This window comes from Anolis sagrei, chromosome 12 (genome assembly GCF_037176765.1).
Source record: "Anolis sagrei isolate rAnoSag1 chromosome 12, rAnoSag1.mat, whole genome shotgun sequence".
Lineage (NCBI taxonomy): Eukaryota > Metazoa > Chordata > Lepidosauria > Squamata > Dactyloidae > Anolis > Anolis sagrei.
The window spans coordinates 11,118,649-11,145,139 of record NC_090032.1 but is presented as its reverse complement, the minus strand read 5'-3'; the positions used below and the strand labels follow the sequence as shown (position 1 = coordinate 11,145,139).

General features: G+C 46.3%; 2 protein-coding genes across 7 annotated transcripts in view; one reads left to right on the top strand and one right to left on the bottom strand.

The window, feature by feature from the left end:
- Positions 1 to 2,329: 2,329 nt before the first annotated feature.
- Positions 2,330 to 14,798, bottom strand: ISG20L2 (interferon stimulated exonuclease gene 20 like 2). 4 transcript variants are annotated; one of them, XM_060758219.2, is made up of 4 exons: positions 14,700 to 14,798; positions 11,948 to 12,778; positions 10,102 to 10,302; positions 2,330 to 6,995 (listed from the first exon to the last, which is right to left on the bottom strand). In XM_060758219.2, the coding sequence occupies exons 2-4, from the start codon at positions 12,668 to 12,670 to the stop codon at positions 6,882 to 6,884; spliced, it is 1,038 nt and encodes a 345-aa protein (XP_060614202.2). In that variant the 5' UTR covers positions 12,671 to 12,778; positions 14,700 to 14,798; the 3' UTR covers positions 2,330 to 6,881. The 4 variants fall into 4 exon arrangements, with proteins under 4 accessions (XP_060614202.2, XP_060614204.2, XP_060614203.2 ...); XM_060758221.2 differs by having other exon boundaries at positions 11,948 to 12,751; positions 14,700 to 14,794; XM_060758220.2 differs by lacking the exon at positions 14,700 to 14,798 and adding an exon at positions 14,540 to 14,693.
- Positions 14,799 to 14,828: 30 nt separating this feature from the next.
- The window catches only part of LOC132764289 (methyltransferase-like protein 25B), a 47,656-nt gene continuing 35,993 nt past the window's right edge, over positions 14,829 to 26,491 (top strand). For 2 of the 3 annotated variants that reach the window (XM_067472425.1, XM_060758217.2), the window contains exons 1-6: positions 14,829 to 14,917; positions 17,923 to 18,027; positions 18,121 to 18,242; positions 21,077 to 21,290; positions 21,520 to 21,582; positions 25,113 to 25,256. In XM_067472425.1, the coding sequence (XP_067328526.1) occupies positions 17,935 to 18,027; positions 18,121 to 18,242; positions 21,077 to 21,290; positions 21,520 to 21,582; positions 25,113 to 25,256 (636 nt within the window). In that variant the 5' untranslated portion in view covers positions 14,829 to 14,917; positions 17,923 to 17,934. Of the gene's footprint in view, positions 14,918 to 17,901; positions 18,028 to 18,120; positions 18,243 to 21,076; positions 21,291 to 21,519; positions 21,583 to 25,112; positions 25,257 to 26,491 lie in introns of all 3 variants that reach the window. The other variant, XM_067472426.1, reaches the window with a different exon arrangement.

Genomic DNA, 26,491 nt, shown 5'->3' with positions numbered 1-26,491 from the left:
CCTCACTTGGAGTCTCAGAAACAGCACTCCCCTTGGCTGAGAGAGATTTGCTGGCAGGAGCCTCCTTCTAGCCTCGCATGCTCCCCCTCACTCACACATGCGGTGCACGCCTGCTCTCCCCTCCTCAATTGGAGTCTCAGAAACAGCCCTCCTCTTGGATGAGAGGGATTTGTTGGCATGAGCCTCCCTGCAGCCTCGCATGCTCCCCCTCACTCACACATGCGGTGCATGCCTGCTCTCCCTTCCTCACTTGGAGTCTCAGAAACAGCCCTCCCCTTGGCTGAGAGGGATTTGCTGGCAGGAGCCTCCCTCCAGCCTCGCATGCTCCCCCTCACTCACACATGCGGTGCACGCCTGCTCTCCCCTCCTCACTTGGGAGTCTCAGAAACAGCCCTCCCATTGGATGAGAGGGATTTGCTGGCAGGAGCCTTCCTCCAGCCTCGCATGCTCCCCCTCACTCACACATGCGGTGCACGCCTGTTCTCCCTTCCTCACTTGGGATCTCAGAAACAGCCCGCCCCTTGGCTGAGAGGGATTTGCTGGCATGAGCCTCACTAAAGCCTCGCATGCTCCCCCTCATTCATGCATGCGGTGCACACCTGCTCTCCCCTCCTCACTTGGGAGTCTCAGAAACAGCCCTCCCCTTGGCTGAGAGGGATTTGGTGGCAGGAGCCTCCCTCCAGCCCCGCATGCTCTTCCTCACTCACACATGCGGTCCACGCCTGCTCTCTCCTCCTCACTTGGAGTCTCAGAAATAGCCCTCCCCTTGGCCAAGAGGGATTTGCTGGCATAAGCCTCCCTCCAGCCTCGCATGCTCCCCCTCATTCACGCATGCAGTGCACACCTGCTCTCCCCTCCTCACTTGGGAGTCTCAGAAACAGCCCTCCCCTTGGATGAGAAGGATTTGCTGGCAGGAGCCTCCCTCCAGCCCCGCATGCTCCCCCTCACTCACACATGCAGTGCATGCCTGCTCTCCCCCCCTCACTTGGAGTCTCAGAAATAGCCCTCCCCTTGGCCAAGAGGGATTTGTTGGCATAAGCCTCCCTCCAGCCTCGCATGCTCCCCCTCATTCACGCATGCAGTGCACACCTGCTCTCCCCTCCTCACTTGGGAGTCTCAGAAACAGCCCTCCCCTTGGATGAGAAGGATTTGCTGGCAGGAGCCTCCCTCCAGCCTCGCATGCTCCCCCTCACTCACACATGAAGTGCATGCCTGCTCTCCCCTCCTCACTTGGGAGTCTCAGAAACAGCCCTCCCCTTGGATGAGAGGGATTTGCTGGCATGAGCCTCCCTCCAGCCTCGCATGCTCCCCCTCACTCACACATGTGGTGAACACCTGCTCTCCCTTCCTCACTTGGAGTCTCAGAAACAGCCCTCCCCTTGGCTGAGAGGGATTTGCTGGCATGAGCCTCCCTACAGCCTCGCATGCTCCCCCTCATTCATGCATGCGGTGCACACCTGCTCTCCCCTCCTCACTTGGGAGTCTCAGAAACAGCCCTCCCCTTTGCTGAGAGGGATTTGCTGGCATGAGCCTCCCTCCAGCCTCGCATGCTCCCCCTCACTCACACATGCGGTGCACGCCTGCTCTCCCTTCCTCACTTGGAGTCTCAGAAACAGCACTCCCCTTGGCTGAGAGAGATTTGCTGGCAGGAGCCTCCTTCTAGCCTCGCATGCTCCCCCTCACTCACACATGCGGTGCACGCCTGCTCTCCCCTCCTCAATTGGAGTCTCAGAAACAGCCCTCCTCTTGGATGAGAGGGATTTGTTGGCATGAGCCTCCCTCCAGCCTTGCATGCTCCCCCTCACTCACACATGCGGTGCACGCCTGCTCCCCCCTCCTCACTTGGGAGTCTCAGCCCTCCCCTTGGCTGAGAGGGATTTGCTGGCACAAGCCTCCCTCCAGCCTCACTCATGAATGCGGTTCACGCCTGCTCTCCCCTCCTCAATTGGAGTCTCAGAAACAGCCCTCCCCTTGGCCGAGAGGGATTTGCTGGCATGAGCCTCCCTCCAGCCTCGCATGCTCCCCCTCACTCACACATGCGGTGCACGCCTGCTCTCTCCTCCCCACTTGGAGTTTCAGAAACAGGTCTTTTAGTGGGAGGATTTGCAGTCTGTTTCCAAAAAGGAAGAGTAGGACAGGCGGAGAGATCTTCAGGCTTTTCTGCCTATGACCATCAGAAATATGTCTTTTCAGATGGTCTTTGTTGACACCCTGAAACCCCTTCATGACTTCCCCAGGGTTCCCAACCCCCAGGTAGAGAAACACTGCTCCAGAGTGTGTTTAAACCAGTCAGGAGGAGAAGTGGCCCACCAACAGAAGCACCAAAAGGTGGCAAATGGTCAAACATTTAATCTCCTTTTTTAAAAGCAGTCCCCATCCAACTCAGACAAAAATCAGGCAAAATGACACCCAGGGAGAAGGCCTTTTGTTGTAGGAGAGCCTTCGGAGCCATCTACGAAACCGGTTTGCCGCCTAGGCGCCAAAAGCATTCGTTTTCAACGCTCCTCTTTCAAACAGCGTTTTGTTTGATGACCAAATGCGCTTTCGGAACAAAAGGCAGAATTTGGGGCAAGTGAATTAGCGGTGCTTGTTTTCTGCCCTAAGAGACACAAGCCTCCTCCCGCCTTGCGACGCGGAGGATAAGGCAAACGAGAGACTTTGCTTCCCAAATAAGAACTCTTCCCTGCCAAGGAATTTTCCATCACTTTCCCCAATTTCTAGCACTTTAGGGCATTGAGAAATACAGTTCAGGCACCAAAAAGAAAGAGAAAACAAAGAGATACCAAGGGAAAGCGGACACAGCAGATAAAGAGGTTTTTGTACGATAGGTAAAGGTTTCATCTTGTTTCATCTAATTGTGTCCGACTCAGGGACTCTGGTGCTCATCTCCATTTCTAAGAGCCGGCGTTGTCCATAGACACCTCTAAGGTCATGAGGCCGGCATGACTGCTTGGAGAAATTGAATCAGCGGAATGATTTCTAATTTTGCTCTTGTGTTCGATGATCCGTTGTTTAACTTGTCTGCTTGTTTGGCCAATATATGTAAGAGAGCATGGGCAAAAAACCCAAATTACCTGTCCAAACGCATCTCCCTCTATGTACCATCGCGGACATTAAGATCCTCCGGGGAGGCTCTGCTTTCTGTCCCGCCATTGTCACAGGCGCGATTGCTGAGGACGAGAGACAGGGCCTTCTCGGTGATTGCTCCCCGGCTATGGAACTCCCTTCCTGGTGAGATCAGGTCAACCCCCTCCCTCCTGTCCCTTAGAAGGATGGTAAAAACATGGCTGTGGGACCAAGCCTTCGGGACAGGGCAATGAAGCAACAATGGGAATGATTAGGTTCTTGTGGGTTTTTTCGGGCTATAGAGCCATGTTCTAGAGGCATTTCTCCTGACGTTTCGCCTGCATCTATGGCAAGCATCCTCAGAGGTTGAGAAGGTGTGTTGGAAGTAGGAAAAATGGGTTTATATATCTGTGGAATGGCTGGGGTGGGGCAAGGAGCTCTTCCCTGCTGCAGTTAGGTGTGAATGTTTAGCTGATCACCTTCATTAGCATTTGAAGGCCTGCCTGAGTCTGGGAAAATCTGTTGCTGGGAGGTTTTAATCTGTGCCTGGTTGATGATGACAGGGCCAATTGGATTTGATGCGGATGGCTAGGATGGCTTTAGATTGTGTTAATGTATTGTCGAAGGCTTTCATGGCTGGAAGCACTAGGTTCTTGTGGGTTTTTTCGGGCTATAGAGCCATGTTCCAGAGGCATTTCTCCTGACGTTTCGCCTGCATCTATGGCAAGCATCCTCAGAGGCAGTGAGGTGAGGTCTGAGGATGCTTGCCATAGATGCAGGCGAAACGTCAGGAGAAATGCCTCTAGAACATGGCTCTATAGCCCGAAAAAACCCACAAGAACCTTTAAATTGTGTTATTTTTAATGGTGTATTTTAATATTTAGATAAATGTTTTTTTAATGTTTATGTATTGTACCCAGGCATTGAATGTTTACCCTGTATATGTTGTGTTCCACTCTGAGTCCCCTTCGGGGTGAGAAGGGCGGAATATAAGTGTTTTAAATAAATAAATAATAATGCACTTTACTACTGACTTAGGATGGACTGTGCTCATTTCTCTCCGAAAAATCCTATCTTAGTTATATATTACCTTGTTCACGTCAGCACATTTTCAATTTTAATCTATTACATTTGGCCCGGCCATTTTTAAAATTGTTTATGTCACTATTGATTTTAACAGGAGCGGAGCGCAGGGAGCATACAACCCCCCTGTTGCGCCAACTCCACTGGCTACCGATCTGCTACCGGGCTCAATTCAAAGTGCTGGTGTTGGCCTTTAAAGCCCTAAACGGTTCCGGCCCAAGCTACCTATCCGACCGCATCTCTGCCTATGAACCCACCAGGACTTTGAAATCTTCCAAGGAGACCCTGCTCTCGATCCCGCCTGCTTCTCAAGCTCGGCTGGCGGGAACGAGAGATAGGGCCTTCTCGGTGGTGGCTCCTCGGCTGTGGAACGCCCTTCCTACGGACATTAGACTAGCACCATCTCTAATGGTATTCCGCAAAAAAGTGAAGACCTGGCTGTTTGAGCAGGCGTTCCAATAATTAGTTAATGAACACTGGAATGGAACAATGGATGACGGACCTGGAACATGTTTTTGATGACGAGACGACAGTGAATGGGTATTGTAGTAACTGTTTATTAATTGTGTAATGTGTTAGGTTGTTAACTGTTTCTATACTGTAGCACTGAATTTTTGCTGTTCGTATTTGTTGTGAACCGCTGTGAGTCGCCTTCGGGCTGAGAACAGCGGTATATAAGTAAGGTAAATAAATAAATATTGTTTTTTTGTTTATGTGATTTATATGATTTGTATTTTATTAACTGTTTTATTGATGTTGTGTTTATTGATATTTTGTTTGATATACTTTGGGTTCGGCCTCATGTAAGCCGCACCAAGTCCCTTGGGGAGATGGTAGCGGGGTACAAATAAAGTGTTATTATTATTATTATTTTATTGACTGTTTTATTGATGTTGTGTTTATTGATGTTTTGTTTGATATACTTTGCGCTTGGCCTCATGTAAGCCGCACCGAGTCCCTTGGGGAGATGGTAGCGGAGTACAAATAAAGTGTTATTACTATTATTATTATTATTATTTGTATTTTATTGACTGTTTTATTGATGTTGTGTTTATTGATGTTTTGTTTGATATACTTTGGGCTTGGCCTCATATAAGCCGCACCGAGTCCCTTGGGGAGATGGTAAAGGTAAAGGTAAAGGTAGTCCCGACATTAAGTCCAGTCATGGCTGACTCTGGGGTGTGGTGCTCATCTCCATTTCTAAGCCGAAGAGCTGGCGTTGTCCGTAGACACCTCCAAGGTCATGTGGCTGGCATGACTGCATGGAGTGCCCTTACCTTCCCGCCGGAGTGGTACCTATTGATCTACTCACATTTGCATGTTTTCGAACTGCTAGGTTGGCAGAAGCTAGGGCTGAAAGCGGTAGCTCACGCCGCTCCCTGGAATCGAACCTGCGACCTTTTGATCAACAAGCTCAGCAGCTCAGTGCTTTAACCCACTGCGCCACCGGGGGCTCCTGGGGAGATGGTAGCGGGGTACAAACTACAAGAGAGGAGATTCCATCTGAACATTAGGAAGAACTTCCTGACTGTGAGAGCCGTTCAGCAGTGGAACTCTCTGCCCCGGAGTGTGGTGGAGGCTCCTTCTTTGGAGGCTTTTAAGCAGAGGCTGGATGTCCATCTGTCAGGGGTGATTTGAATGCAATATTCCTGCTTCTTGGCAGGGGGTTGGACTGGATGGCCCATGAGGTCTCTTCCAACTCTTTGATTCTATAATTCTATGAAAGTGTTGTTGTTGTTGTTATTATTATTATTATTATTATTATTTTATTGACTGTTTTATTGATGTTGTGTTTATTGATGTTTCGTTTGATGTACTTTGGGCTTGGCCTCATATAAGCCGCACCGAATCCCTTGGGGAGATGGTAGCGGGGTAGAAATAAAGTTTATTATTATTATTATAAGCTTAAAAACTGTGGCCTAGACACCGAGGGAGAATTGGGAAGTCCTGGCCCTTGAGCACTCCAGCTGGAGGTCAGCTGTGACCAGCAGTGCTGTAGAAATTGAAGAGGCACAAATGGAGGGCAAAAGAGAGAAACGTTCCGAGAGGAACCCCAACCGGGACCACCTTCTACCTAGAAATTGATGCCCTCACTGTGGGAGAAGATGCAGGTGAAGAATACGGTTCCAGTCACCTCCGTACCCACTGCCAGGATCCCGGACAACAAGGGATCGCCTAAGTAAGTAAAGTAACTATGGCGCTTACCCACACAGCCCATTTTGAAAGGGAGGGAGCTTGAGCCAGAGGGAGACCGAAGCCGGAGGCCAAGCCCTGATTTGGGCCAAACAAAGGCACCAGAAGGAGTTGCTCCCAGGCACGTTTCAGCATCAGCGAGCCCAAGGAGAGCACTTGAGAAATGGGTTCAAGGGTTGTCCCCTTGTTCCACATTTATGTGTGATTGTTTAAGAACCAAAAACAATTGGTTGTTAAGAGGAGTAGCTGGTCCACCCAGGTTTGATTCTGCAGTGCCTTCCCTCCAAGGAAAAGAACCCAGGGGTTGATAGCATCGCTGCAGACTTCTGGGCCTTGTGGTCCTCAGAGAAGCAAGCCAACACCGGCCTTGGGTGGAAACAATGTAATGGACCCTTTCCTTGCCCACCCCCCACCCCGCGTCCCCTCTTCGGATTTGCAGGGCCTTCCGTCCTGCGCTGCCACCCTGCCTGCAGGGGCTCCGGGGCAAGCCATCTCCCGGGAGCTCCTTGGCCAAAGTCCCTCAGGGCTTCCGGAGGGAATCAGTCCTGAGGTGGGCAGCTGGCCAGGTGCCTCTCCCAATCCACTTCAATCACCTTGTACAGCTCCATGGTGGCCCGGGCGTCCTCCACGGAGGAGTGGCCATTCTGGCCCACCTGGAGGGGAGAGAAAGGCAGGCTGAGAGAGGGAGGAAGCATCCCAAGCCAAACCCCACCAAGTCCCTTCACTGCCTTGCTCAGCTGATCCGAGGCAGTCCCCGGATCAGTGAGAAATTGGGATACAGACTCAACTGATCCAGACGTTGTCTATGGAACTTTTCTTTAGGTCTTTTTTATTTGTGTTGCTCTGCTAAACTAAGCTAAGCTAAGCTAAGGGCCTAAGCTAAGGGCCTAAGCTACGAGCCTAAGCTAAGCTAAACTACGGGCCTAAGCTAAGCTACATGCCTAAGCTAAGCTAAGGTAAGGTAAGGTAAGCTAAGCTACGAGCCTAAGCTAAGCTACGCTTAGGTAAGCTACGGGCCTAAACTAAGGTAAGCTAAGGGCCTAAGCTAAGGTAAGCTACGGGCCTAAGCTATGCTAAGCTATGGGCCTAAACTAATCTAAGCTATGGGCCTAAGCTAAGCTAAGTTAAGAGCCTAAGCTAAGCTAAACTACGGGCCTAAACTAAACTACAGGCCTACGGTAAACTAAGCTAAGCTACGTGCCTAAGCTAAGCTAAGCTAAGCTAAGCTAAGCTAAGCTACGGGCCTAAGATAAGCTACGCTACAGGTCTAAGCTAAGCTAAGCTACGTGCTTAAGCTAAGCTACGCTAAGGTAAGCTACGGGCCTAAGCTAAGCTAAACTACGGGCCTAAACTAAGCTAAGCTACGGGCCTAAAATAAGCTAAGCTACGGGCCTAAAATAAGCTAAGCTAAGCTACGGGCCTAAGCTAAGCTAAGATACGGGCCTAAACTAAGCTAAGCTAAGCGCCTAAGCTAAGCTAAGGGCCTAAACTAAGCTAAGCTAAGGGGCTAAACTAAGCTAAGCTACGGGCCTAAACTAAGCTAAGCTACGGGCCTAAGCTAAGCTAAGGGCCTAAACTAAGCTAAGCTATGGGCCTAAGCTAAGCTACAGGCCTAAGCTATGCTAAACTATGGGCCTAAACTAAACTAAGCTACGGGCCTAAGCTAAGCTACGGGCCTAAGCTAAGCTAAGCTACGGGCCTAAACTAAGCTAAGGGCCTAAACTAAGCTAAGCTACGGGCCTAAGCTAAGCTGCGGGCCTAAACTAAGCTAAGCTACGGGCCTAAACTAAGCTAAGCTCTGGGCCTAAACTAAGCTAAGCTCTGGGCCTAAGCTAAGCTAAGCTACAGGCCTAAACTAAGCTAAGCTCTGGGCCTAAACTAAGCTAAGCTACAGGCCTAAGCTAAGCTAAGCTCTGGGCCTAAACTAAGCTAAGCTACGGGCCTAAACTAAGCTAAGCTACGGGCCTAAACTAAGCTAAGCTACGGGCCTAAGCTAAGCTAAGCTACGGGCCTAAACTAAACTAAACTACAAGCCTAAGCTAAGCTAAGCTACGGGCCTAAGCTAAGCTAAAATTAGCTTAAATTCTGGTGGTGAAAATTTCAGAACTCTAACAAAATTTTCAAAATGTCATTATAAATGGCAGTTACTAATGGGTTCTGTCATAAAAATCATCAATAATGAAATAATAACGAAATTTTGAAAGTTTTGTTAGAGTTCTGAAATGTTCACCACCAGAACTTTAGCAACATTGTAGAAGCAAAGCACCAGCGCCCCCTAGTTTTCACCACCAGAGTTTTAGTTTTGTAAGTGCTTTAGAACCATTTAGAAGCATGGATTGCACATGCCTATTAGCGATATATAGAGAGAGAGATGTCTAGATAGATAGATATGAATATAGATGTATAGTACTTCTAAATATTGCAGGAGGGAAATGCACATATATAGAGAGTATTTGTAAACATTTAAGGGGGAAATGCATATGTGAAATTAGTATATATAATTATAGATCTATATCTAGCTCTGCATTGTTTATACAGGCATTGAATGTGTCAGGTTTTACAATGTATTGTAATGTAATATAGCTGAGTCATGCACTGCTAATGGGCTTCTATTGGAAATACTGAGTCATGCATTAACTGTATATAGAACTTCATTTGGGGAATGTGTTCTGGCCTAGTCCAGGTGATTGTGAATGGTGTAATCCTAGGTCTGAGTTAAGTTAATGAGTTGGGAACCAATCAGAGATTGCTATGTGTAATTGTATAGAATTGTATATAAGGAAGTCGTGTACAGTGTATATTTCTCCTTGTGCTGTGATGTTGTTCGTCGAAGGCTATATGTAATTAAAAGAACCTGTCTGCTAAGACAAGATATAACTGAGTGCTGTGGTAAGTTTGTCATATCATCTAGACTGGGGGAAAGACAATGGTAAAACTGACAATGGCCGGGCATGTGCTCAAGTGTATGTAAAAGGTTCCAGAATGACTGCAGGCTGTGGGAGCAGTTGACTGAAAATACTGTGTAGGAAGAAGCTACTGGAAAGCGCGGAAGTTGTGCAACTGATCTGCTGCTGAATTGTGAAGTTAATCTCAACAGAATGTTTGCCTGTTACTATGTTCGAAGCCGGCCTGAGTCCCCATGGGGAGATAGGGCGGGACACAAATGAAGTTTTTTTTAAAATTATTATTATTATTATTATTGATACCATATTATTTTTGTTGACCCTACTTTTCTACTTAAGAAGCTAGTTTACTGTTTCTCTTTGAAATAGGGTAAATATTCAGAAATATTTAACCTACTGATACCTCAGTTAATGTAATTTATTGGTATCCATTTTATTTTGAACTATACCCATAGCTGCTGCATTTCCCACCCTCGACTTACACTCAATTCAATAGTTTTTTTTGTGGTAGAAGTAAGTGCCTCGGCTTATATTCAGGTCGGCTTATACTCGAATATATAGGGTATTATTATTGGAAGACCATGTTTCACCCACAAAGAGGTGCCCAATCTGTGCTGAGGGCACTTGCCAGGAACAACTTGAAGGCACACATAAACACAAACAAGGTCTTTAAAAAGCCAGGGGCCAATGGGACAAAAACAGTAGGCTGCCTTGATATGTCGCACAGGAAAACAATCTCCTTTTCGGGAAGATGGGTGGCTGTCAATGCTGACTGGCAGCAGTAATAGGACATCCCTAGTCTCTTGCCGAAGCCTATCCCTGCTAAGGAATTGTATGTACCGGACAGGTGCTTTACCTGGATATCTCTGTGGAGGAGCTGCTTGGTGAGGCGTTTCAAGGAGGCCGACTCATTCTCTGGGAAGCCAGCCTTGCGATTGAGCAGAGGGATTTTGGAGGTGTCCCTGGTGAGGGATTTTGGGTGGAAATACTTGAGGGCCTTGAAGTCGTTGTGGATGGCGTGGCCGATGACAATCTTCCCCGACAGGAGTTTAAGAATCTGGAAAGGAGAGACGGTAGTAAAGGAGGGAGAGGTTCTTATTCATTTACGACATTTATATGCCGCCCTTCTCACCCCGAATGGATCTCAGAGTGGCTTACAAGAGATATATACATACAATATATTAAATTATTAGAATATTACAATATCAGTATTAAATATTACTATATTGTACTATATCATTTTATTGTAATTGTCTCTTGTGCTATTCTAATAATATAATATAATATATTGTATATACATATAATATTTATAATATTATAATGTAATGCAATATAATACTAATTATAATATAATATTATAATTATATATTAATATTACATGTAATATTACTAATAATATTATGATATTGTGGTATGGTGCAATGTAGCAAAGTTTAATGCTGATATTGTACTATGCTAATAATATAATATATTATAGGTATATATACCTTGCAAGCCGCTCTGATTCCCCTTCGGGGTGGGAAGAGCGGCATATAAATGTCGTAAATAAATAAATAATGTTAATAACATTACATGTAATATAAATATATAATTATAACACCATATTATTATTATTATTAGTATATTGCATTATATTATAATATTATAAATATTATATGTATATACAATATATTATATTACATTACATAAATTAAAAAAAATGTAATGTTAGTTTGTGGGATTAACATAACTCAAAAACCACTGCACGAATTGTCACCAAATTTGGCCACAAGACATCTACTAACCTAAGGAGTGACCATCCCTCAAAAAAATTGAGTTTGTTATTTGGGAGTTGTAGTTGCTGGGATTTATAGTTCACCTACAATCAAAGAGTATTCTGAACTCCACCAGTGATGGAATGGAACCAAACATGGCACACAGGATTTCCACGACCAACAGAAAATACTGGAAGGGTTTGGTGGGCACTGACCTTGAGTTTGGGAGTTGCAGTTCACCTACATCCAGAGATCACTGTGGACTCAGACAATGATGGATCTGGACCAAAATCTACACGAATACTCAATTATGCCAAGATGTGAACACTGGTGGAGTTTGGGGGAAATAGACCTTGACATTTGGGAGTTGTAGTTACTAGGATTTATAGTTCACCTACAATCAAAGAGCATTCCGAATCCAACGAGTGATAGAATTGGGGCAAACTTCTCACACAGAATACCCATGACCAACAGAAAATACTTAAGGCCACCCAGTCCAACTCCCTTCACCAGGGCAAAAAAATGTAATCAAAACCCTCCTGACAAAAAGCCATCAAGCCATAGATATAGATAGATATATATGATTCACACAGAGAGAGAGATATAGTATCATAGATTTGAAAGGGAGCCCCAAAGAAGGACAATGATATGTTGCATGTTCCAGAGTAGGCCAACCAGGCAATCTCCACATCAACACTGTCAAAGAAACAACAAGAAATAATGTTTACCCACAAGTATCAAGAAATTACATATATTAGAAACCAACACTTTCTCATTACTTATTTTCCAGATTACCAGACTGGGCCACAGCAACGCGTGGTAGGGGATGATTGGAAACAATAAAAAAAATGGCAAGGTTTGGGAGGCAGCTTCAAAAGTGCTAAATATTAAATGAGACAGAAATCCGGAAATGAGACTAGCTGGTTGGCCGCCTTGTTCTACCCTCACCTCTTTCTGGGCAATCTTGAAGGGCACAGCGTTGTTCATGTGATGCCTCCTGATACCGCTCCACTTTGTCCGGTAGTTGGTGATGGGGCTGGGCGGGCGGATATACTTGTCGTAGATGACGTCGCCGTGGTAGCTGACCACGCTACACCTCGCCAAGTCGCTGTTCCGACCGCCGGGCCCTGTGCCCACCATCTCGCAGTCGATGGCCACCATTTTGCTGGGTTTAGCGGCTGCAGGGACCAAGGAGAGTCCGCTCTCATACTCGCTCAGCAGGTCCACCCTCGGGAGCGTCTTTGCGCTGCAGTTGGGCCCCGGGGTCCCATTGTGCCTGGCTGAGCCGCTTCCAGTTTTGCCCGAAGATGAAATGTCCCCGGATGGCGGGCAGACCTGGTTGCTTGACTCTTTGGCACCACAAGCCGCAGAATTCCCCTTAGGAAATGTTTTCGGCCTGCAAGTTGAGCCCTCCTCCTGGCATGTGCTGTTCAGTCCCTTGCCAGCAGGCCCATCCTGTCTGTCCAATTTTTGCCTCTTCTTGTCCCTGTCCAGCCCTGGGCATCCGTGGGAGGCATCCCGCTTGGGAATCTGCTTCTGCTTCAGGAATCCCTTCCTCTCTAAGAAATGCCGGCGGCGGATAAAGCGCTGGTGCTTCTTATTGCCCGCCTCAGAGTTCTTCTTCCCGGTAGCGGGAAGGGTGCTGTCCAGGTTGATAATGATATCCGACATGGTGTCCTCTGGATGCAGGCCGTCAGCATGGGGAGGAAGTGACCAGCGGGTGCCTCTCTATGGTGACAGGAAGAGGAATCCCTACAGGAGACACAACATCGTGTTGGGCTGAAGAGAGGAAAAAGAGGAAATAGTCATAGACTTGGAAGAGACTATAAAGGCAATCTCTTCTATTATTTCAACAGTGACAAATGCAAGAAACTCCACTTAGGCAGAAAAAACGAAATGCAAAGATACAGAATGGGGGACAATGCCTGGCTTGAGAGCAGTACGTGTGAAAAAAGTCTTGGAGTTCTCATGCACAACAAGTTAAACATGAGCCAACAATGTGATGTGGCGGCAAAAAAAGCCAATGGGATTTTGGCTGGCATCAAGAGGAGCATAGTGTCTAGATCTAGGGAAGTAATGCTCCCCATGCTCTATTCCGCTTTGGTTAGACCACACCTGGAATACTGTGTCCAATTCTGGGCACCATAATTCAAGAGAGATATTGACAAGCTGGAATGTGTCCAGAGGAAGGCGACTAAAATGATCAAGGGTCTGGAGAACAAGCCCTATGAGGAGCGGCTGGGCATGTTTAACCTGAAGAAGAGAAGGCTGAGAGGAGATATGATAGCCATGTATAAATATTTATTTATTTATTTCACAGTTTTCTATACCGAGCTTCTCAACCTCATTGAGGGACTCAGCCCGGTTTCCAGCGATAAAAACATATACACTCATTAAAATATCATATATCACAATTACAAAAACAACTTTAAAAACACTATATATAAAACTACAGTGGTCAGTCGTCCTATTAAGACGGATCTACATCAACTTCCATCCAGGGTCCTATGGTGTTGTCTCATTCATCAAAGGCCTGACTCCACAGCCACGTCTTCACCCGTTTCCTGAATGTTAGGATGGATGGGGCGGTTCTGGCCTCCAGAGGGAGAGAGTTCCAAAGTCGCGGGGCCACCACCGAGAAGGCCCTGTCCCTCGTCCCCACCAGGCGTGCTTGCGAGGCCGGTGGGACCGAGAGCAGGGCCTCTCCAGACGATCTTAGTAGTCTTGATGGTACGTAGGGGAGAATACGTTCGGAGAGGTAAATATGTGAGAGGAAGCCACAGGGAGGAGGGAGCAAGCTTGTTTTCTGCTTCCCTGGAGACTAGGACGCGGGACAATGGCTTCAAACTACAAGAGAGGAGATTCCATCTGAACATGAGGAAGAACTTCCTGACTGTGAGAGCCGTTCAGCAGTGGAACTCTCTGCCCCGGAGTGTGGTGGAGGCTCCTTCTTTGGAAGCTTTTAAACAGAGGCTGGATGGCCATCTGTCAGGGGTGATTTGAATGCAATATTCCTGCTTCTTGGCAGAATGGGGTTGGACTGGATGGCCCATGAGGTCTCTTTGATTCTATGATTCTAAGTAAGGAGCAGAACAGACAACTCTGCACCTGTATGCTTGTCCACTGTGCCCTGCCTCATGTACAGAGGAGGAATTGTTGGAGGCTACAGACAATGTCGTTGCTTTTGTCCATTTTTGGTCAAAAGATATTTAGCCACTGCTCTCCATCTATTTGTATCGGTTTTATACTAATTTATGCAATGCTTTTGATACGAAATTTTAAAAAAGCTGGCCCTGATTGTTTCCTGCCTGGAATTCATAGAATCAAAGAGTTGGAAGAGACCTCAAGGGCCATCCAGTCCAACCCCATTCTGCCAAGAAGCAGGAATATTGCATTCAAATCACCCCTGACAGATGGCCATCCAGCCTTCCCCTTTTTTCTGAGCGTTGGTCTTTTTCTATTGTCCTGATTGTCAATCTACCCGCCTGGCCTCCTCTGGGAGCAGCCTGGGCTGGCCTTGGGCCTTTCCTGCTCGCTTACCCGCTCGGCCCGCGCTTCTCCCGCTCGCAGCCGCCCTGAGGAGGGGAGAAGCGGCAGGGCAGGCTTTGTGACAGGCGCTGAGCTCATCGGGAAGCGACACTCTCTTCCCTGGGCGGCCCTCAGCCCTCGCTTCCCCCTCCATTCACGGCAACCAACTCACCTCGCCTCATTCCTCCACACGAGTCTGGACAGCTTCCGTTTCCGCTCCAAACCGGAAGTACGGTGCCACTCTAGGCTCCTCTCTCGCTCTCCTTCTCCTGTCTCCTCCTTCTAGCCGCCGCTTTCTCACAGAGTTGCCACTGAAGTCCCTTTTCCGCCCTCAAGCGAAGGGAGCTGAGAAGGACCAAACGTGTTTCGAGGAACGCAGCCGGGAAAGCTGTAAGTTGCGACTGCGCAGGCGCGCCTTTGGGACGGAACCATTAGGACAAGGAGAGGGGAGAGAGAGGTGGTCTAGTGAGTCCCCGCATTTGGTCTCTTTCATTAACTCAAGAGAGGATGGCAGTCTCATTCGGAGCTGCTATTTGGGGGCGGGGCCTCCTTCTTCCACCAATAGCAGCCTCGTATGCAAATATGTATCCCCTTCCATTCACTCAAGAGAGGATGGAAGTCTCATTGGGAGCTGCTTTTGGGGGCGGGGCCTCCTCTTCCCACCAATAGCAGCCTCGTATGCAAATATGTATCCCCTTCCATTCACTCAAGAGAGGATGGAAGTCTCATTGGGAGCTGCTATTTGGGGGCGGGGCCTCCTTCTCCCACCAATAGCAGCCTCGTATGCAAATATGTATCCCCATCCATTCACTCAAGAGAGGATGGAAGTCTCATTGGGAGCTGCTATTTGGGGGCGGGGCCTCCTCCTTCCACCAATAGCAGCCTCGTATGCAAATATGAGTCCCCGCATTAGGTCCCTCCCATTCATTCAATAGAGGATGGAAGTCCCATTTGGACTGTTATTTAGGGGCGGGGCCTCCTCCCACCAATGGCAGCTTCGCATGCAAATAAACAACTGTATATTATTATTACTATTATATTATATTATACTATATTATACTATATTACCTTATATTTATTATTATTAATAATTATTTATTATTATATATGATAGAGAACAAGCCCTATGAGGAGCGGCTTAAGGAGCTGGGCATGTTTAGCCTGAAGAAGAGAAGGCTGAGAGGGGATATGATAGCCATGTATAAATATGTGAGAGGAAGCCACAGGGAGGAGGGAGCAAGCTTGTTTTCTGCTTCCTTGGAGACTAGGACGCGGAACAATGGCTTCAAACTACAAGAGAGGAGATTCCATCTGAACACGAGGAAGAACTTCCTGACTGTGAGAGCCGTTCAGCAGTGGAACTCTCTGCCCCGGAGTGTGGTGGAGGCTCCTTCTTTGGAAGCTTTTAAACAGAGGCTGGATGGCCATCTGTCAGAGGTGATTTGAATGCAATATTCCTGCTTCTTGGCAGAATGGGGTTGGACTGGATGGCCCAGGAGGTCTCTTCCAACTCTTTGATTCTATGATTCTATAGTATTATATTATATATTGTATTACTTTATTATTATATTATTACTATATTACTATTATTATTGTGAGGTCTTTTGGAAACTAGGCAAATGGGGTTTATATATCAGTGGAATAATGACTAGGTGGAAGAAAGAACTCTTGTCTGTTGGAGGCAAGTGGGAATCTTGCCATTGGCCACCTTGAGTAGCATTGAATGGCATTGCAGCTTCAAAGCCTGGCTGCTTCCTGCCTGGGGGAATCCTTTGTTGGGAGGTGTTAGCTGGCCCTGATTGTTTCATGTCTGGAATTCCCCTGTGTTTTGAGTGTACCTCTTTATTTACTTGGAAGCCCCTAGTGGCACAGCGGGTTACACCACTGAGCTGCTGAACTTGCTGTCGCTTTGAATCTGGGGAGTGGGGTGAGCTCCCACTGTTATCCCCATCTACTGCCAACGTAGCAGTTCGAAAACATGCAAATGTGAATAGATCAATAGGTACCACTCCGGCGAGAATGCAGTCATGCTGGCCACATGATCTTGGAGGTGTCTACAGACAACACTGGCTCTTTAGCTTACAAATGGAGATGAGTACCAACCTCCAGAGTTGGACACGACTGGACTTAATGTCAGGGGAAAACCTTAAATCTTTATTTACTGTCCTCCCAATAAAAGGTTCCCCCAGGCAGGAAGCAGCCACGCTTTGAAGTTGCAAAGCCATTCAATGCTAATCAAGCTGGCCAATTACAACATTCACACTTGCTCATCTCCTTTTCTAAGCTGAAGAGCTGGCATTGTCCATAGACAACCTCCAAGGTCATGTGGCCAGCATGACTGCATGGAGCACTGTTATGTTTCCGCAGAAGTTGTACCTATTGAATATAATAATAATATAATGATAAAGGTTTTCCCGTGACAGTCCTATGCAACTCTGGGGGTTGGTGCTCATCTCAATTTCTAAGCCAAAGAGCCAGTGTTGTCCGTAGACACCTCCAAGGTCATGTGGCCAGCATGACAGCATGACATGCGGCCAGCATGACTGTTACGTTTCCGCAGAAGTGGTACCTGTTGATTATAATAATAATAATAATAATAATAATAATGGTAAAGATTTTCCCGTGACAGTCCTGTGCAACTCCAGGGATTGGTGCTCATCTCCATTTCTAAGCCAAAGAGCCGGCGTTGTCTGTAGACACCTCCAAGGTCATGTGGCCGGCATGACTGTATGGAGTACTGTTACGTTTCCGCAGAAGTGGTACCTGTTGAATATAATAATAATAATAATAATAATAATGGTAAAGGTGGCCGGCATGACTGCATCGAGCGCCGTTACCTTCCCACCGGAGAAGTACCTTTTGATCTACTCACATTTGCATGTTTTTGAACTGCTGGGTTGGCAGAAGCTGGGGCTAACAGTAGGGGCTCACGCCGGATTTGACACTGCAACCTTTTGATCAGCAAGTTCAGCAGCTCAGCTGTACGAGGGGCTCCATTAAGTTTCAAGCGGTACCTAATTTACCTACTTTAAGTGGTACCTAATTTCTCTACTTACAGTTCTCAAGCTGCTTAGGTGGACAGTAAGCTGGGCTGACAGTTGGGTGCTCACCCCAACCCAGGCTTCGAACTGGCAACCTTTTGGTCGGCAGTGATCTCTCGCTGCTGGTGATTTACCAGCTGTGCTACAGCCCAACCTTTGAAGATGCCTGCTATAGATGTGGGCAAAATGCCAGGAGAGAATGCTTATAGAATATGGCCATACAGTCCGGAAAACTCACAGTGATTCTGGCCAAGGAAACCTTCGACAACACATTGCATGAAGAATGCTTCTGGGTGGCTTCTTTCGCCTTAGCATTTCTTTGTCCTCTCGTAGACCCTCTTTCCTTGTTTTCAGTGGGCTTCTGCCATGAAGACCTCGCTGGAGGAGCAGAAACGCTTAGCGGCAGACATTACTCGCTTCCTCTCCCTTTACAACCACATTGCGGATGCCTACATCATTGTACGTCACGTCATTTGGGGGTTGGAGAGTGGTGGGCCTTTGGGACGCCACCTCCATCTTCTTCGCTGCCTCTGGTTTCTTTCTGTCTTGCAGGAGTTTTTCACAGACAGCTTGTGGGGCAGCCTCCCTCTTTCCTGGCAGGCGGCTCTGGACGGTCTCAGCTCCCCACAGTTGGCTGCTCTCTTGCTGGAAAACAGGACCACCCCAGAGGCCAGGTAAACTTTATAGATCCTGTTGACCTTTTGCGGAATATACATTACCCGAGATCATTAGAGTGCTTTTGGAGAAGGAAGGAAGATGGAGAGACAGCTTGGCGGATTTCCAGGCATTTATTACTATCTCCGCAGAGGATAGGATGAACAGTTCCAATGTCTGTCACAACTTTGAAGTCGCAATTGTTCCAGTTTTTATAGCATAAAATTACTTGTTTTATACACAAAGGATCTGACATTATGCACAAAGGATCTGACATTTACACAATACAATCATTAACAGGTGTTTTCATATATAGTTGGCTGATCTGGCCGGGGTGGTCCACGCCTTGGTCACCTCTAGATTGGATTACTGCAACGCGCTCTACATAGGGCTGCCCTTGAAAACTGCTCGGAAATTCCAATTGGTCCAACAGGCAGCAGCCAGGATGCTAACCGGGGCCCATTACAGAGAGAGGTCAACCCTCCTGTTTAAGGAGCTCCATTGGCTGCCGTTCATCTTCCGGTCCCAATTCAAGGTGCATGTGCTCACCTACAAAGCCCTGAACGGTTTGGGACCACCCTACCTGCGTGACCGCATCGCTGTCTACGAACCCACACGTTCTCTTCGGTCATCTGGAGAGGCCCTGCTTGTGATCCCGCCTGCATCGCAAGCGAGCTTGGTGGGGACAAGAGACAGGGCTTTTTCTGTGGTGCCCCCCCCCCCGACTTTGGAACGCTCTCCCAAAAGATCTTAGACAGGCCCCCACATTGGCAGTCTTCAGAAAGAATTTGAAAACCTGGCTGTTCCGATGTGCCTTCTCAGATTAGGAACCCCAATACCAAGTCCTAGAAGCACTTTAGTAGAACCAAGATCATTGCACGCCGCACAGTGCACTTACCTTATAATCCTACACTCCTTCCACCACTTCAGCATTTTTAATGCTGTACCCACTACTCTGGCCAGCCCAGTTTTAAAGTGTCCTGATGTATTGTTATTGTTTGTTGTTTACTTTGCTTAACTGTTTTAATTTGCTTTGATATTGTTTTGTTGTATTGTGTTTTGAGGCTCCGGCCAGTGTAAGCCGCATCAAATCCTTTGGGAGGTGCTAGCGGGGTACAAATAAAGTAATAATAATAATAATAATAATAATAATAATAGTTGCCAAGGACATCTTTATCAGGTCTTGGCAGGCACATTGTGACCCCAAACATCTGCTCGGTTATATAACTTATCTCAACTTTCACCCGTTACTCTAATATGACACGTATATGTTCAAATCCTTTAAATCTCTAATTTAATTATAACTTTTATATGCTTATAACATAAGATTTGATCAAGGCAATCTCCTAATCAATCCAGCCTTAATTATTTCATTATAACTTATTTCTTAATATGAAGACCATGAAGGAATGCACTTAAAATAAAAGCGTGTCTGAAATTGCCTGCTATTTACATTAAGTGGTCAGAGGATGGCGCTCTCTCACCATATGACCTTAGATGTTCCAAGTCTTGGATCAATATTATTGATTTCTTTGTCTTGCCAAATTCTCTTGTTGACTTAATATCTATGTCAACATTGGCTAGAATAAACAGGCTAGAGCAAACATGGATAGAGCAACCTGACCCCGTGTCAATCATCTGCGGGTTTTGCGTGCTTGCAAAATTAGAACTGGTCTTTTCAGATTCAAGGTAGGAACAAAAATCTTCAATTTTATTCTAGATTATTATGATTTCCCTTTATTATTTTATTTTCCCCCTAACGGCTGCCACAGACCCACCACACCCTGTCCTTCCATTACATATTGTATTTATTTATTTATTTATGACATTTCTATGCTGCCCTTCTCACCCTGAAGGGGACTCAGAGCAGCTTACAAGATATATATACATACAATATATTATATTATTAGCATAATACAATATCAGTATTATATATTACTATATTGTCCTAGGAGCCCCCGGCGGAGCAGTGGGTTAAACCCCTTTGCCGGCAGGACTGAAAACTGACAGGTCGTAGTTCAAATCTGGGGAGAGCACGGACGAGCTCCCTCTGTCAGCTCCAGCTCCTCATGCGGGGACATGAGAGAAGCCTCCCACAAGGATGATAAAAACATCTAATCATCCAGGCGTCCCCTGGCCAACGTCCTTGCAGACGGCCAATTCTCTCACACCAGAAGCGACTTGCAGTTTCTGACACGACAAAAAAAACCTATATTGTACTATGCCATTATATTGTAATATTATTAGTAATATTTCTTCAATTACAGACTCCCTTCCCCACCTTATATAAACATCTCTAAAACTGGGGTATATTTTAGGCCCCTTCTATACTGCCATATGATCCAGATTATCAAATTCGATAATCCACATTATTGTCGAAGGCTTTCATGGCCGGAATCATTGGGTTGTTGTAGTTTTTTTCGGGCTATATGGCCATGGTCTAGAGGCATTCTCTCCTGAAGTTTCGCCTGCATCTATGGCAAGCATCCTCAGAGGTAGTAGGTAGTCACCATAGATGCAGGCGAAACGTCAGGAGAGAATGCCTCTAGACCATGGCCATATAGCCCGAAGAAACCTACAACAACCCAATCCACATTACCTCCTTTGAACTGGATTATTATTTATTATTTTATTTATTTATGACATTTACTTTTCTTTCAACCCTCGTATAACTGTATTCTCAATTCGTTTCTGACACAATAAATACGTGCAACTGAGTTCCAAACCAAGGGGATTGTTCCTTCTCTATACTGGAGCAAGGAGCCCCTCTACAATCCCCACCCCACTTGTTGCCTCCTTTCCTTCTCTGGCTCTAAGAGCTTTCCCTCTATGTATTGACTCTCTTGTCATCCAGCTACAGCTCCGTTTGGCCACTCTCGCTGCTGGCCTTCAAAGCCACCGCTCACTCTTTGGCATTTCCTAGAAGAGCCAAGGGGCAAGGGGGCTTCGTGGGGCTTGGGAGGCCAGAAGAGTTCCAGGAGAACCCCTGCCAGAGTGCCAGGCTGCACCCCCTCTTCCGGAAGCACGTCAAGCCCAAGAAGCAACACGAAATCCAACGACTGGGGCAGGTAAGGGGCTCTGCATGGGCCGAGGCAGAAGCATCACATCTGCCTGCTGTGGGTCAGCAGCAAGGGAAAACAAGATGGGAGAGTCCTTTGACCTGAGGCGGCACTCACAGCGCTCTTTAAGGAAGGGGCACCTATCAATGCCTCTGTAGGTGATCACCCCCAATCCCTGTTTCCTTCTCCTCCCAGTTGAAGGAGATCCATCACGGCAGATGTTTCCTCTTCCCTGCAGGTGGTGAAGAGGCTGAGCGATCTCACTGGGTGCCGCCATGTTGTCGATGTGGGTTCTGGGCAGGTAGGTCTCTGTAATGGATTGGCCTACTTTCAAGGGTTGGTGTAAAAGGCAGAAAACAGGTCCGGCTTACTAAAGCTTTTTTTTTTTATTTGTCGTGTCAGAGCAGCCAGTCCATTATATATTACATTTCTAACAAAACAAAGCAAACAGACAGAAAAATACACATCTTGTGAGTTTGGTTGTTGGTTAAATGTCCTTTGACCAGTATCTGGCCACTTGGAGTGCTTCCGGTGTTGCTGCAAGAAGATCCTCCATTGTGCATGTGGCAGGGCTCAGGTTGCATTGCAGCAGGTGGTCAGTGGTTTGCTTTTCTCCACACTCGCATGCCGAGGATTCCACTTTGTAGCCCCATTTCTGAAGGTTGGCTCTGCATCTCGTAGTGCCAGAGCGCAGTCTGTTCAGTGCCTTCCAAGTCACCCAGTCTTCTGTGTGCCCAGGAGAGAGTCTCTCACTGGGTATCAGCCATTGGTTGAGGTACTGGGTTTGGGCCTGCCACTTTTGGACTCTCGCTTGCTGAAGTGTTCCAGCGAGTGTCTCTGTAGATCTTAGAAAACTATGCCTAGATTTAAGTCGTTGGCGTGTGGGCTGATACCCAAACAAGGGATGAGCTGGAGATGTCTCTGCCTTGGTCCTTTCACTATTGGCTGCTACTTCTCGGCGGATGTCAGGTGGTGCAATACTGGCTAAGCAGTGTAATTTCTCCAGTGGTGTAGGGCGCAGACACCCCGTGATAATGCGGCTATGGAGAGCTGAGGGGTGGAGCCATCAGGCAGCCTCTTATCTAGAAGTGCAGTCTGATTGGTTGATGAAATTGGAGGGAAATGCGGAGCCAGAGGCATTCTTAGGCAAGGTGATAGAGCGTGCTGTACTGGGACAATTGCAACAATTCCTGGATGACACAGCTGGCCTGGACCCTTTCCAGTCAGGTTTTCGCCCGGGTCATGGGACGGAGACAGCCCTGGTTGCCATTACGGATGAACTCAGTCACCAGTCTGACAACGGTGGATCCGCGCTACTGGTGCTTCTCGACCTTACCGCAGCGTTTGACACCGTCGACTATGATCTAATGATTCACTGTCTTGCCATGTCCGGAGTTTGTGGTCAGGCCCTCAATTGGTTCAACTCATTTCTCCGGAACCAGAGTCAACGCGTGGAGTACATGGATCAAGTCTCCGATAGATCCCCCCTCCTATGTGGGGTCCCCCAAGGTGCAATGCTCTCTCCTCTCCTCTTCAACATCTATGTTGGACCCCTTGCTAGTTTGGCTCGGAGTTTCGGTCTGTACTGCTACCAATATGCGGACGATACCCAACTCCTTCTATGCCTGGAGCTTGGAGCAACATCAATTCCAGACAATTTCACCCAATGTCTGGAGGCTCTGTCGAACTGGCTACGTGCTAGCAGACTGAAGGTGAACCCAGCGAAGACTGAGATTCTCTGGCATGGCCGCCCGGCAGGTCTGACTCCTCCGTTACCCACCTTCGCTGGTGCCGCCCTATCTCCATCAACCACTGTTAAGAGCTTAGGTGTCGTCCTGGATTCGCAGCTGACAATGGAAGCTCAGGTCACTGCTGCCAGCAAACAAGCCTATTTCCATCTACGACAAGCGAGGCAACTGGCACCCTACCTATCTGACAAGGCTCTGGCAATGGTCATCCATGCCACGGTCACGTCTAGGCTGGACTATTGCAACGCCCTGTATGTTGGCCTTCCGATGTCTACAACCCGAAAGCTCCGTATTGTTCAGAATGCGGCAGCCAGGTTACTCACAAGAATGCCCATGAAATGCCATATAACACCCGTGTTGCGGTATTTGCATTGGCTTCCAACGGAGTACCGTGGCCTGTATAAGATGTTAGTTCTGACCTTTAAAATTCTTTACGGCCAGGGTCCATCGTACCTTAGGGACCGCCTCTCCTTCTCCCATCATCGGAGGTCGCAACGACCAGCCCAACATGACTTACTCCATATACCGGGTCCTAGAGAAGTGCACTTGGAAAGGACCAGGCGCAGATGGGCTTTCTCTATTTCTGCCCCTGCCTTGTGGAATTCCTTGCCGCCCTACATGAGAGCAATGCATGACTTAGGACCTTTTACTCTAGCACTTAAGACCTGGCTTTTTACTAGAGCATTCGATCTCTGTTAATTCTTAAATTCTGTATGTATGTATTTTATCTTTTACAATTTAGCTGTAAATCGCCTAGAGCATTCTCGGATGAAGGGCGATTAATAAGTAATTAAATATGAATATGATATGATGATATAGAGAAGAAGCTGAGGCAGGCATTTTTGACTTAGTTAGTAGCTTGGTGTGGAAGAAGAAGAGTTAGGAGTTTTGAAGGGGGAAGGAAGGAAGGAAGAGAATTGGAAACTGTTTGTTATATGAAAGATACCTCTTTGAGGACAATAGTTAATTGGCCTCTATAGTGTTTAGAGTGCTGTAGAAGGAAGGGAGAATCAAAAGGTTTAAAAGATCCTATTTGGATTTCTGCATGTAACTTTGTTTTAAGAAACTCAAGGTAAAAGTACCATCCTCTGTAAGAAGTAATGCCTGACAAGTTAATTGAAACATGATTTTATCTTGGCAATTTGGCTCATTTGTAATTTTAATTGATATGTATTTTAACTCGTTATTATATGATGTTTTTAGATTGTACCATTAGCATTGAATCCTTGCTGTAAGCCAGTCTGAGTCCCTCTACAGAGGTTGAGAAGATCGGGATATAAAGGTTTTAAATAATAATAAATAATAACCATTATGCATATTGACTGTTCCAAATAAACAACATATTCCTGTGTTATTCCAACTGAAGTCTTCATGTGGCTTTTAAGACATTCAATTGAAGGAGGTGACCTATAAAATAATAAACTGGTAGTAGCAAAAGAAACCTTTAATAAATAATTGGAGGCAGCAAAGGCAAAATATAAAATACAGTAGTAACTCCCTACTGTCTGGCCTGGCCCTGTGTGCGAGGGTGTGTTAGTTAGGGTGTGTTAATTAGGAGGGTGTGTTAGTTAGGAGCTTGTTGTGGAAGAAGGGTTAGGAGTTTTGAAGGCGGAAGGAAGGAAGAGAATTGGGAACTGTTTGTTATATGAAAGATACCTCTTTAAGGATAATAGTTAATTGGCCTCTATAGTGTTTAGAGTGCTGTAGAAGGAAGGGAGAATCAAAAGGTTTAAAAGATCCTGTTTGGATTTCTGCGTGTGTAACTTTGTTTTATGAAACTCAAGATAAAAGCTTTGCCTTGTAGTCACAGCTTTGCCTTGTAGTTTTGTCCTTTGTTCTCCATCTTGTGTGTGGTGTGCTTGCTGCAAGTGCTGCCCTCCCGTCCTTCGTCTTTATTGCAGTCTACATGCATCTCATGATTTTCCCTGAGCAGGTGCTCTTGGGGGTACTGGCAGGTTTTCTCAAAAATATCTCAATTTGACATTCTGGATTGCGGAAAAGCCCGGCACAACTAGTCAGCCTCTTTTAAAACCCTACATGGTGTGAGATGTTCCTAACTGTACTCCCTTTTCTGCCCTGCCAGGGCCATCTCTCCCGCTTCCTGGCCTTTGGTCTCAATCTGCCAGTCACTGCGCTCGAGGGTGATGCCCGGCTGGCCAGTCAGGCTGCCAAGTTTGACCAGGAGTTACTTCAAGCGTTGGAGAAAGATTGCAACAACGGCACTCAGGTGAGAATCCAAAGATGGGGCAGGTGTAGTGAAATTGCTACTCTATGTTAAAGTTTTGGTGTATAGCTCTATGTTTACATATGGCAGATAGGGAAGAATAGGTACAGACAGGGTAGCAACAGCAGAGATAGGATTCATTTGCATATGTGAAGCCGATTGGTCATATGCAGATTAGTGTAGGCCCAGGATTTGAAAAGGCTGCTAGGCCAAAATGACAATTGGGGAGAGCAGAGCTGAACATTCCAAAGGGGCGGAGCCAAGGTTCTAAAAGAGGCAGTTAGAGTGTGGGAGTTTGAAAACGACAGTTAGGAATCTGTGTGTGAAGAGGAGAGTTGGTTTTTGAGTGCCTGATAGAAATAAGCAGTTATGAAGATGTGTTAAAGACTTCTGATATAGAGAAGCAGTTAGTTAAATAGAGCTTGAGTTTTAAGGAATATAAAGAAGGCTAGTGTTGCCTTAGTTCAGAATATAATTCAGCCAAGAGTGTGTAAAGCAAGTAACATGTTTGTGAATATGAAGCATTGATAGTTTATTCAGAAAAGTTAACCAAGTAAATGATACTGACTGTAAGCCTCAAGATTGCAACAGAACACAAATGTAACCACAAGCGTTGGAGCCAGAAGTTATAAATAAACTGTTACTTCGTTATACACAAGAGTGTTTCATTGCCTGTGATATAAAGTACAATGGTTTAACAGCACACAGAAAGTCCCAGCCAATATAAAAGAAGAAACTGAATCAGTATAAGGCAGCATAGAAGTTTTTAAAAGAGGAAATAATCTCTCTCCCTCGCTTCAGCAGGGAACAGACAGGAAGGACTGCAGCCAAGTAAGTCTGATATGAGGGTCTGTGTTGAAGGAGCCTCCCAGCAATACATTAGAAGTATGGAACAAATATAGGAGAATGTTAATAACGGATGAATCAGTAATAACCACAATTGTAATGGAAAATAAATTTCCATTTTTTTAAAAAAAGTAATGGATAAAAAGTTAAAGGAAAAAATTTTAGACAGAATAGGGGATTGGATAAAGGTTGGAATGAAGAAGGAAACGATTATGGAAGAATTTAGAGAAATAAAATTGACATGGTTCCATTGTATACAATTAGAACAATGGTTTAAAAATTGGGGGGGAAAAATAAAAACGGAAGTAAGCTTAACCAATTTGAACAAATAATACAAAATGGAAGGGTTGTAGAGGAGCATGAAAATCTGAAAGGAATAACTAGTAAAATAT

Coding starts and splice junctions, on each gene's coding strand:
- ISG20L2 (XM_060758219.2), bottom strand. CDS start 12,670: ATGTCGGATATCATTATCAACCTGGACAGCACCCTTCCCGCTACCGGG. Junction 10,303..11,947: donor TCAAGATTGCCCAGAAAGAG/GTGAGGGTAGAA, acceptor TCTCCTTTCCAG/ATTCTTAAACTCCTGTCGGG. Junction 6,996..10,101: donor TCCTCCACAGAGATATCCAG/GTAAAGCACCTG, acceptor TCTCCCCTCCAG/GTGGGCCAGAATGGCCACTC.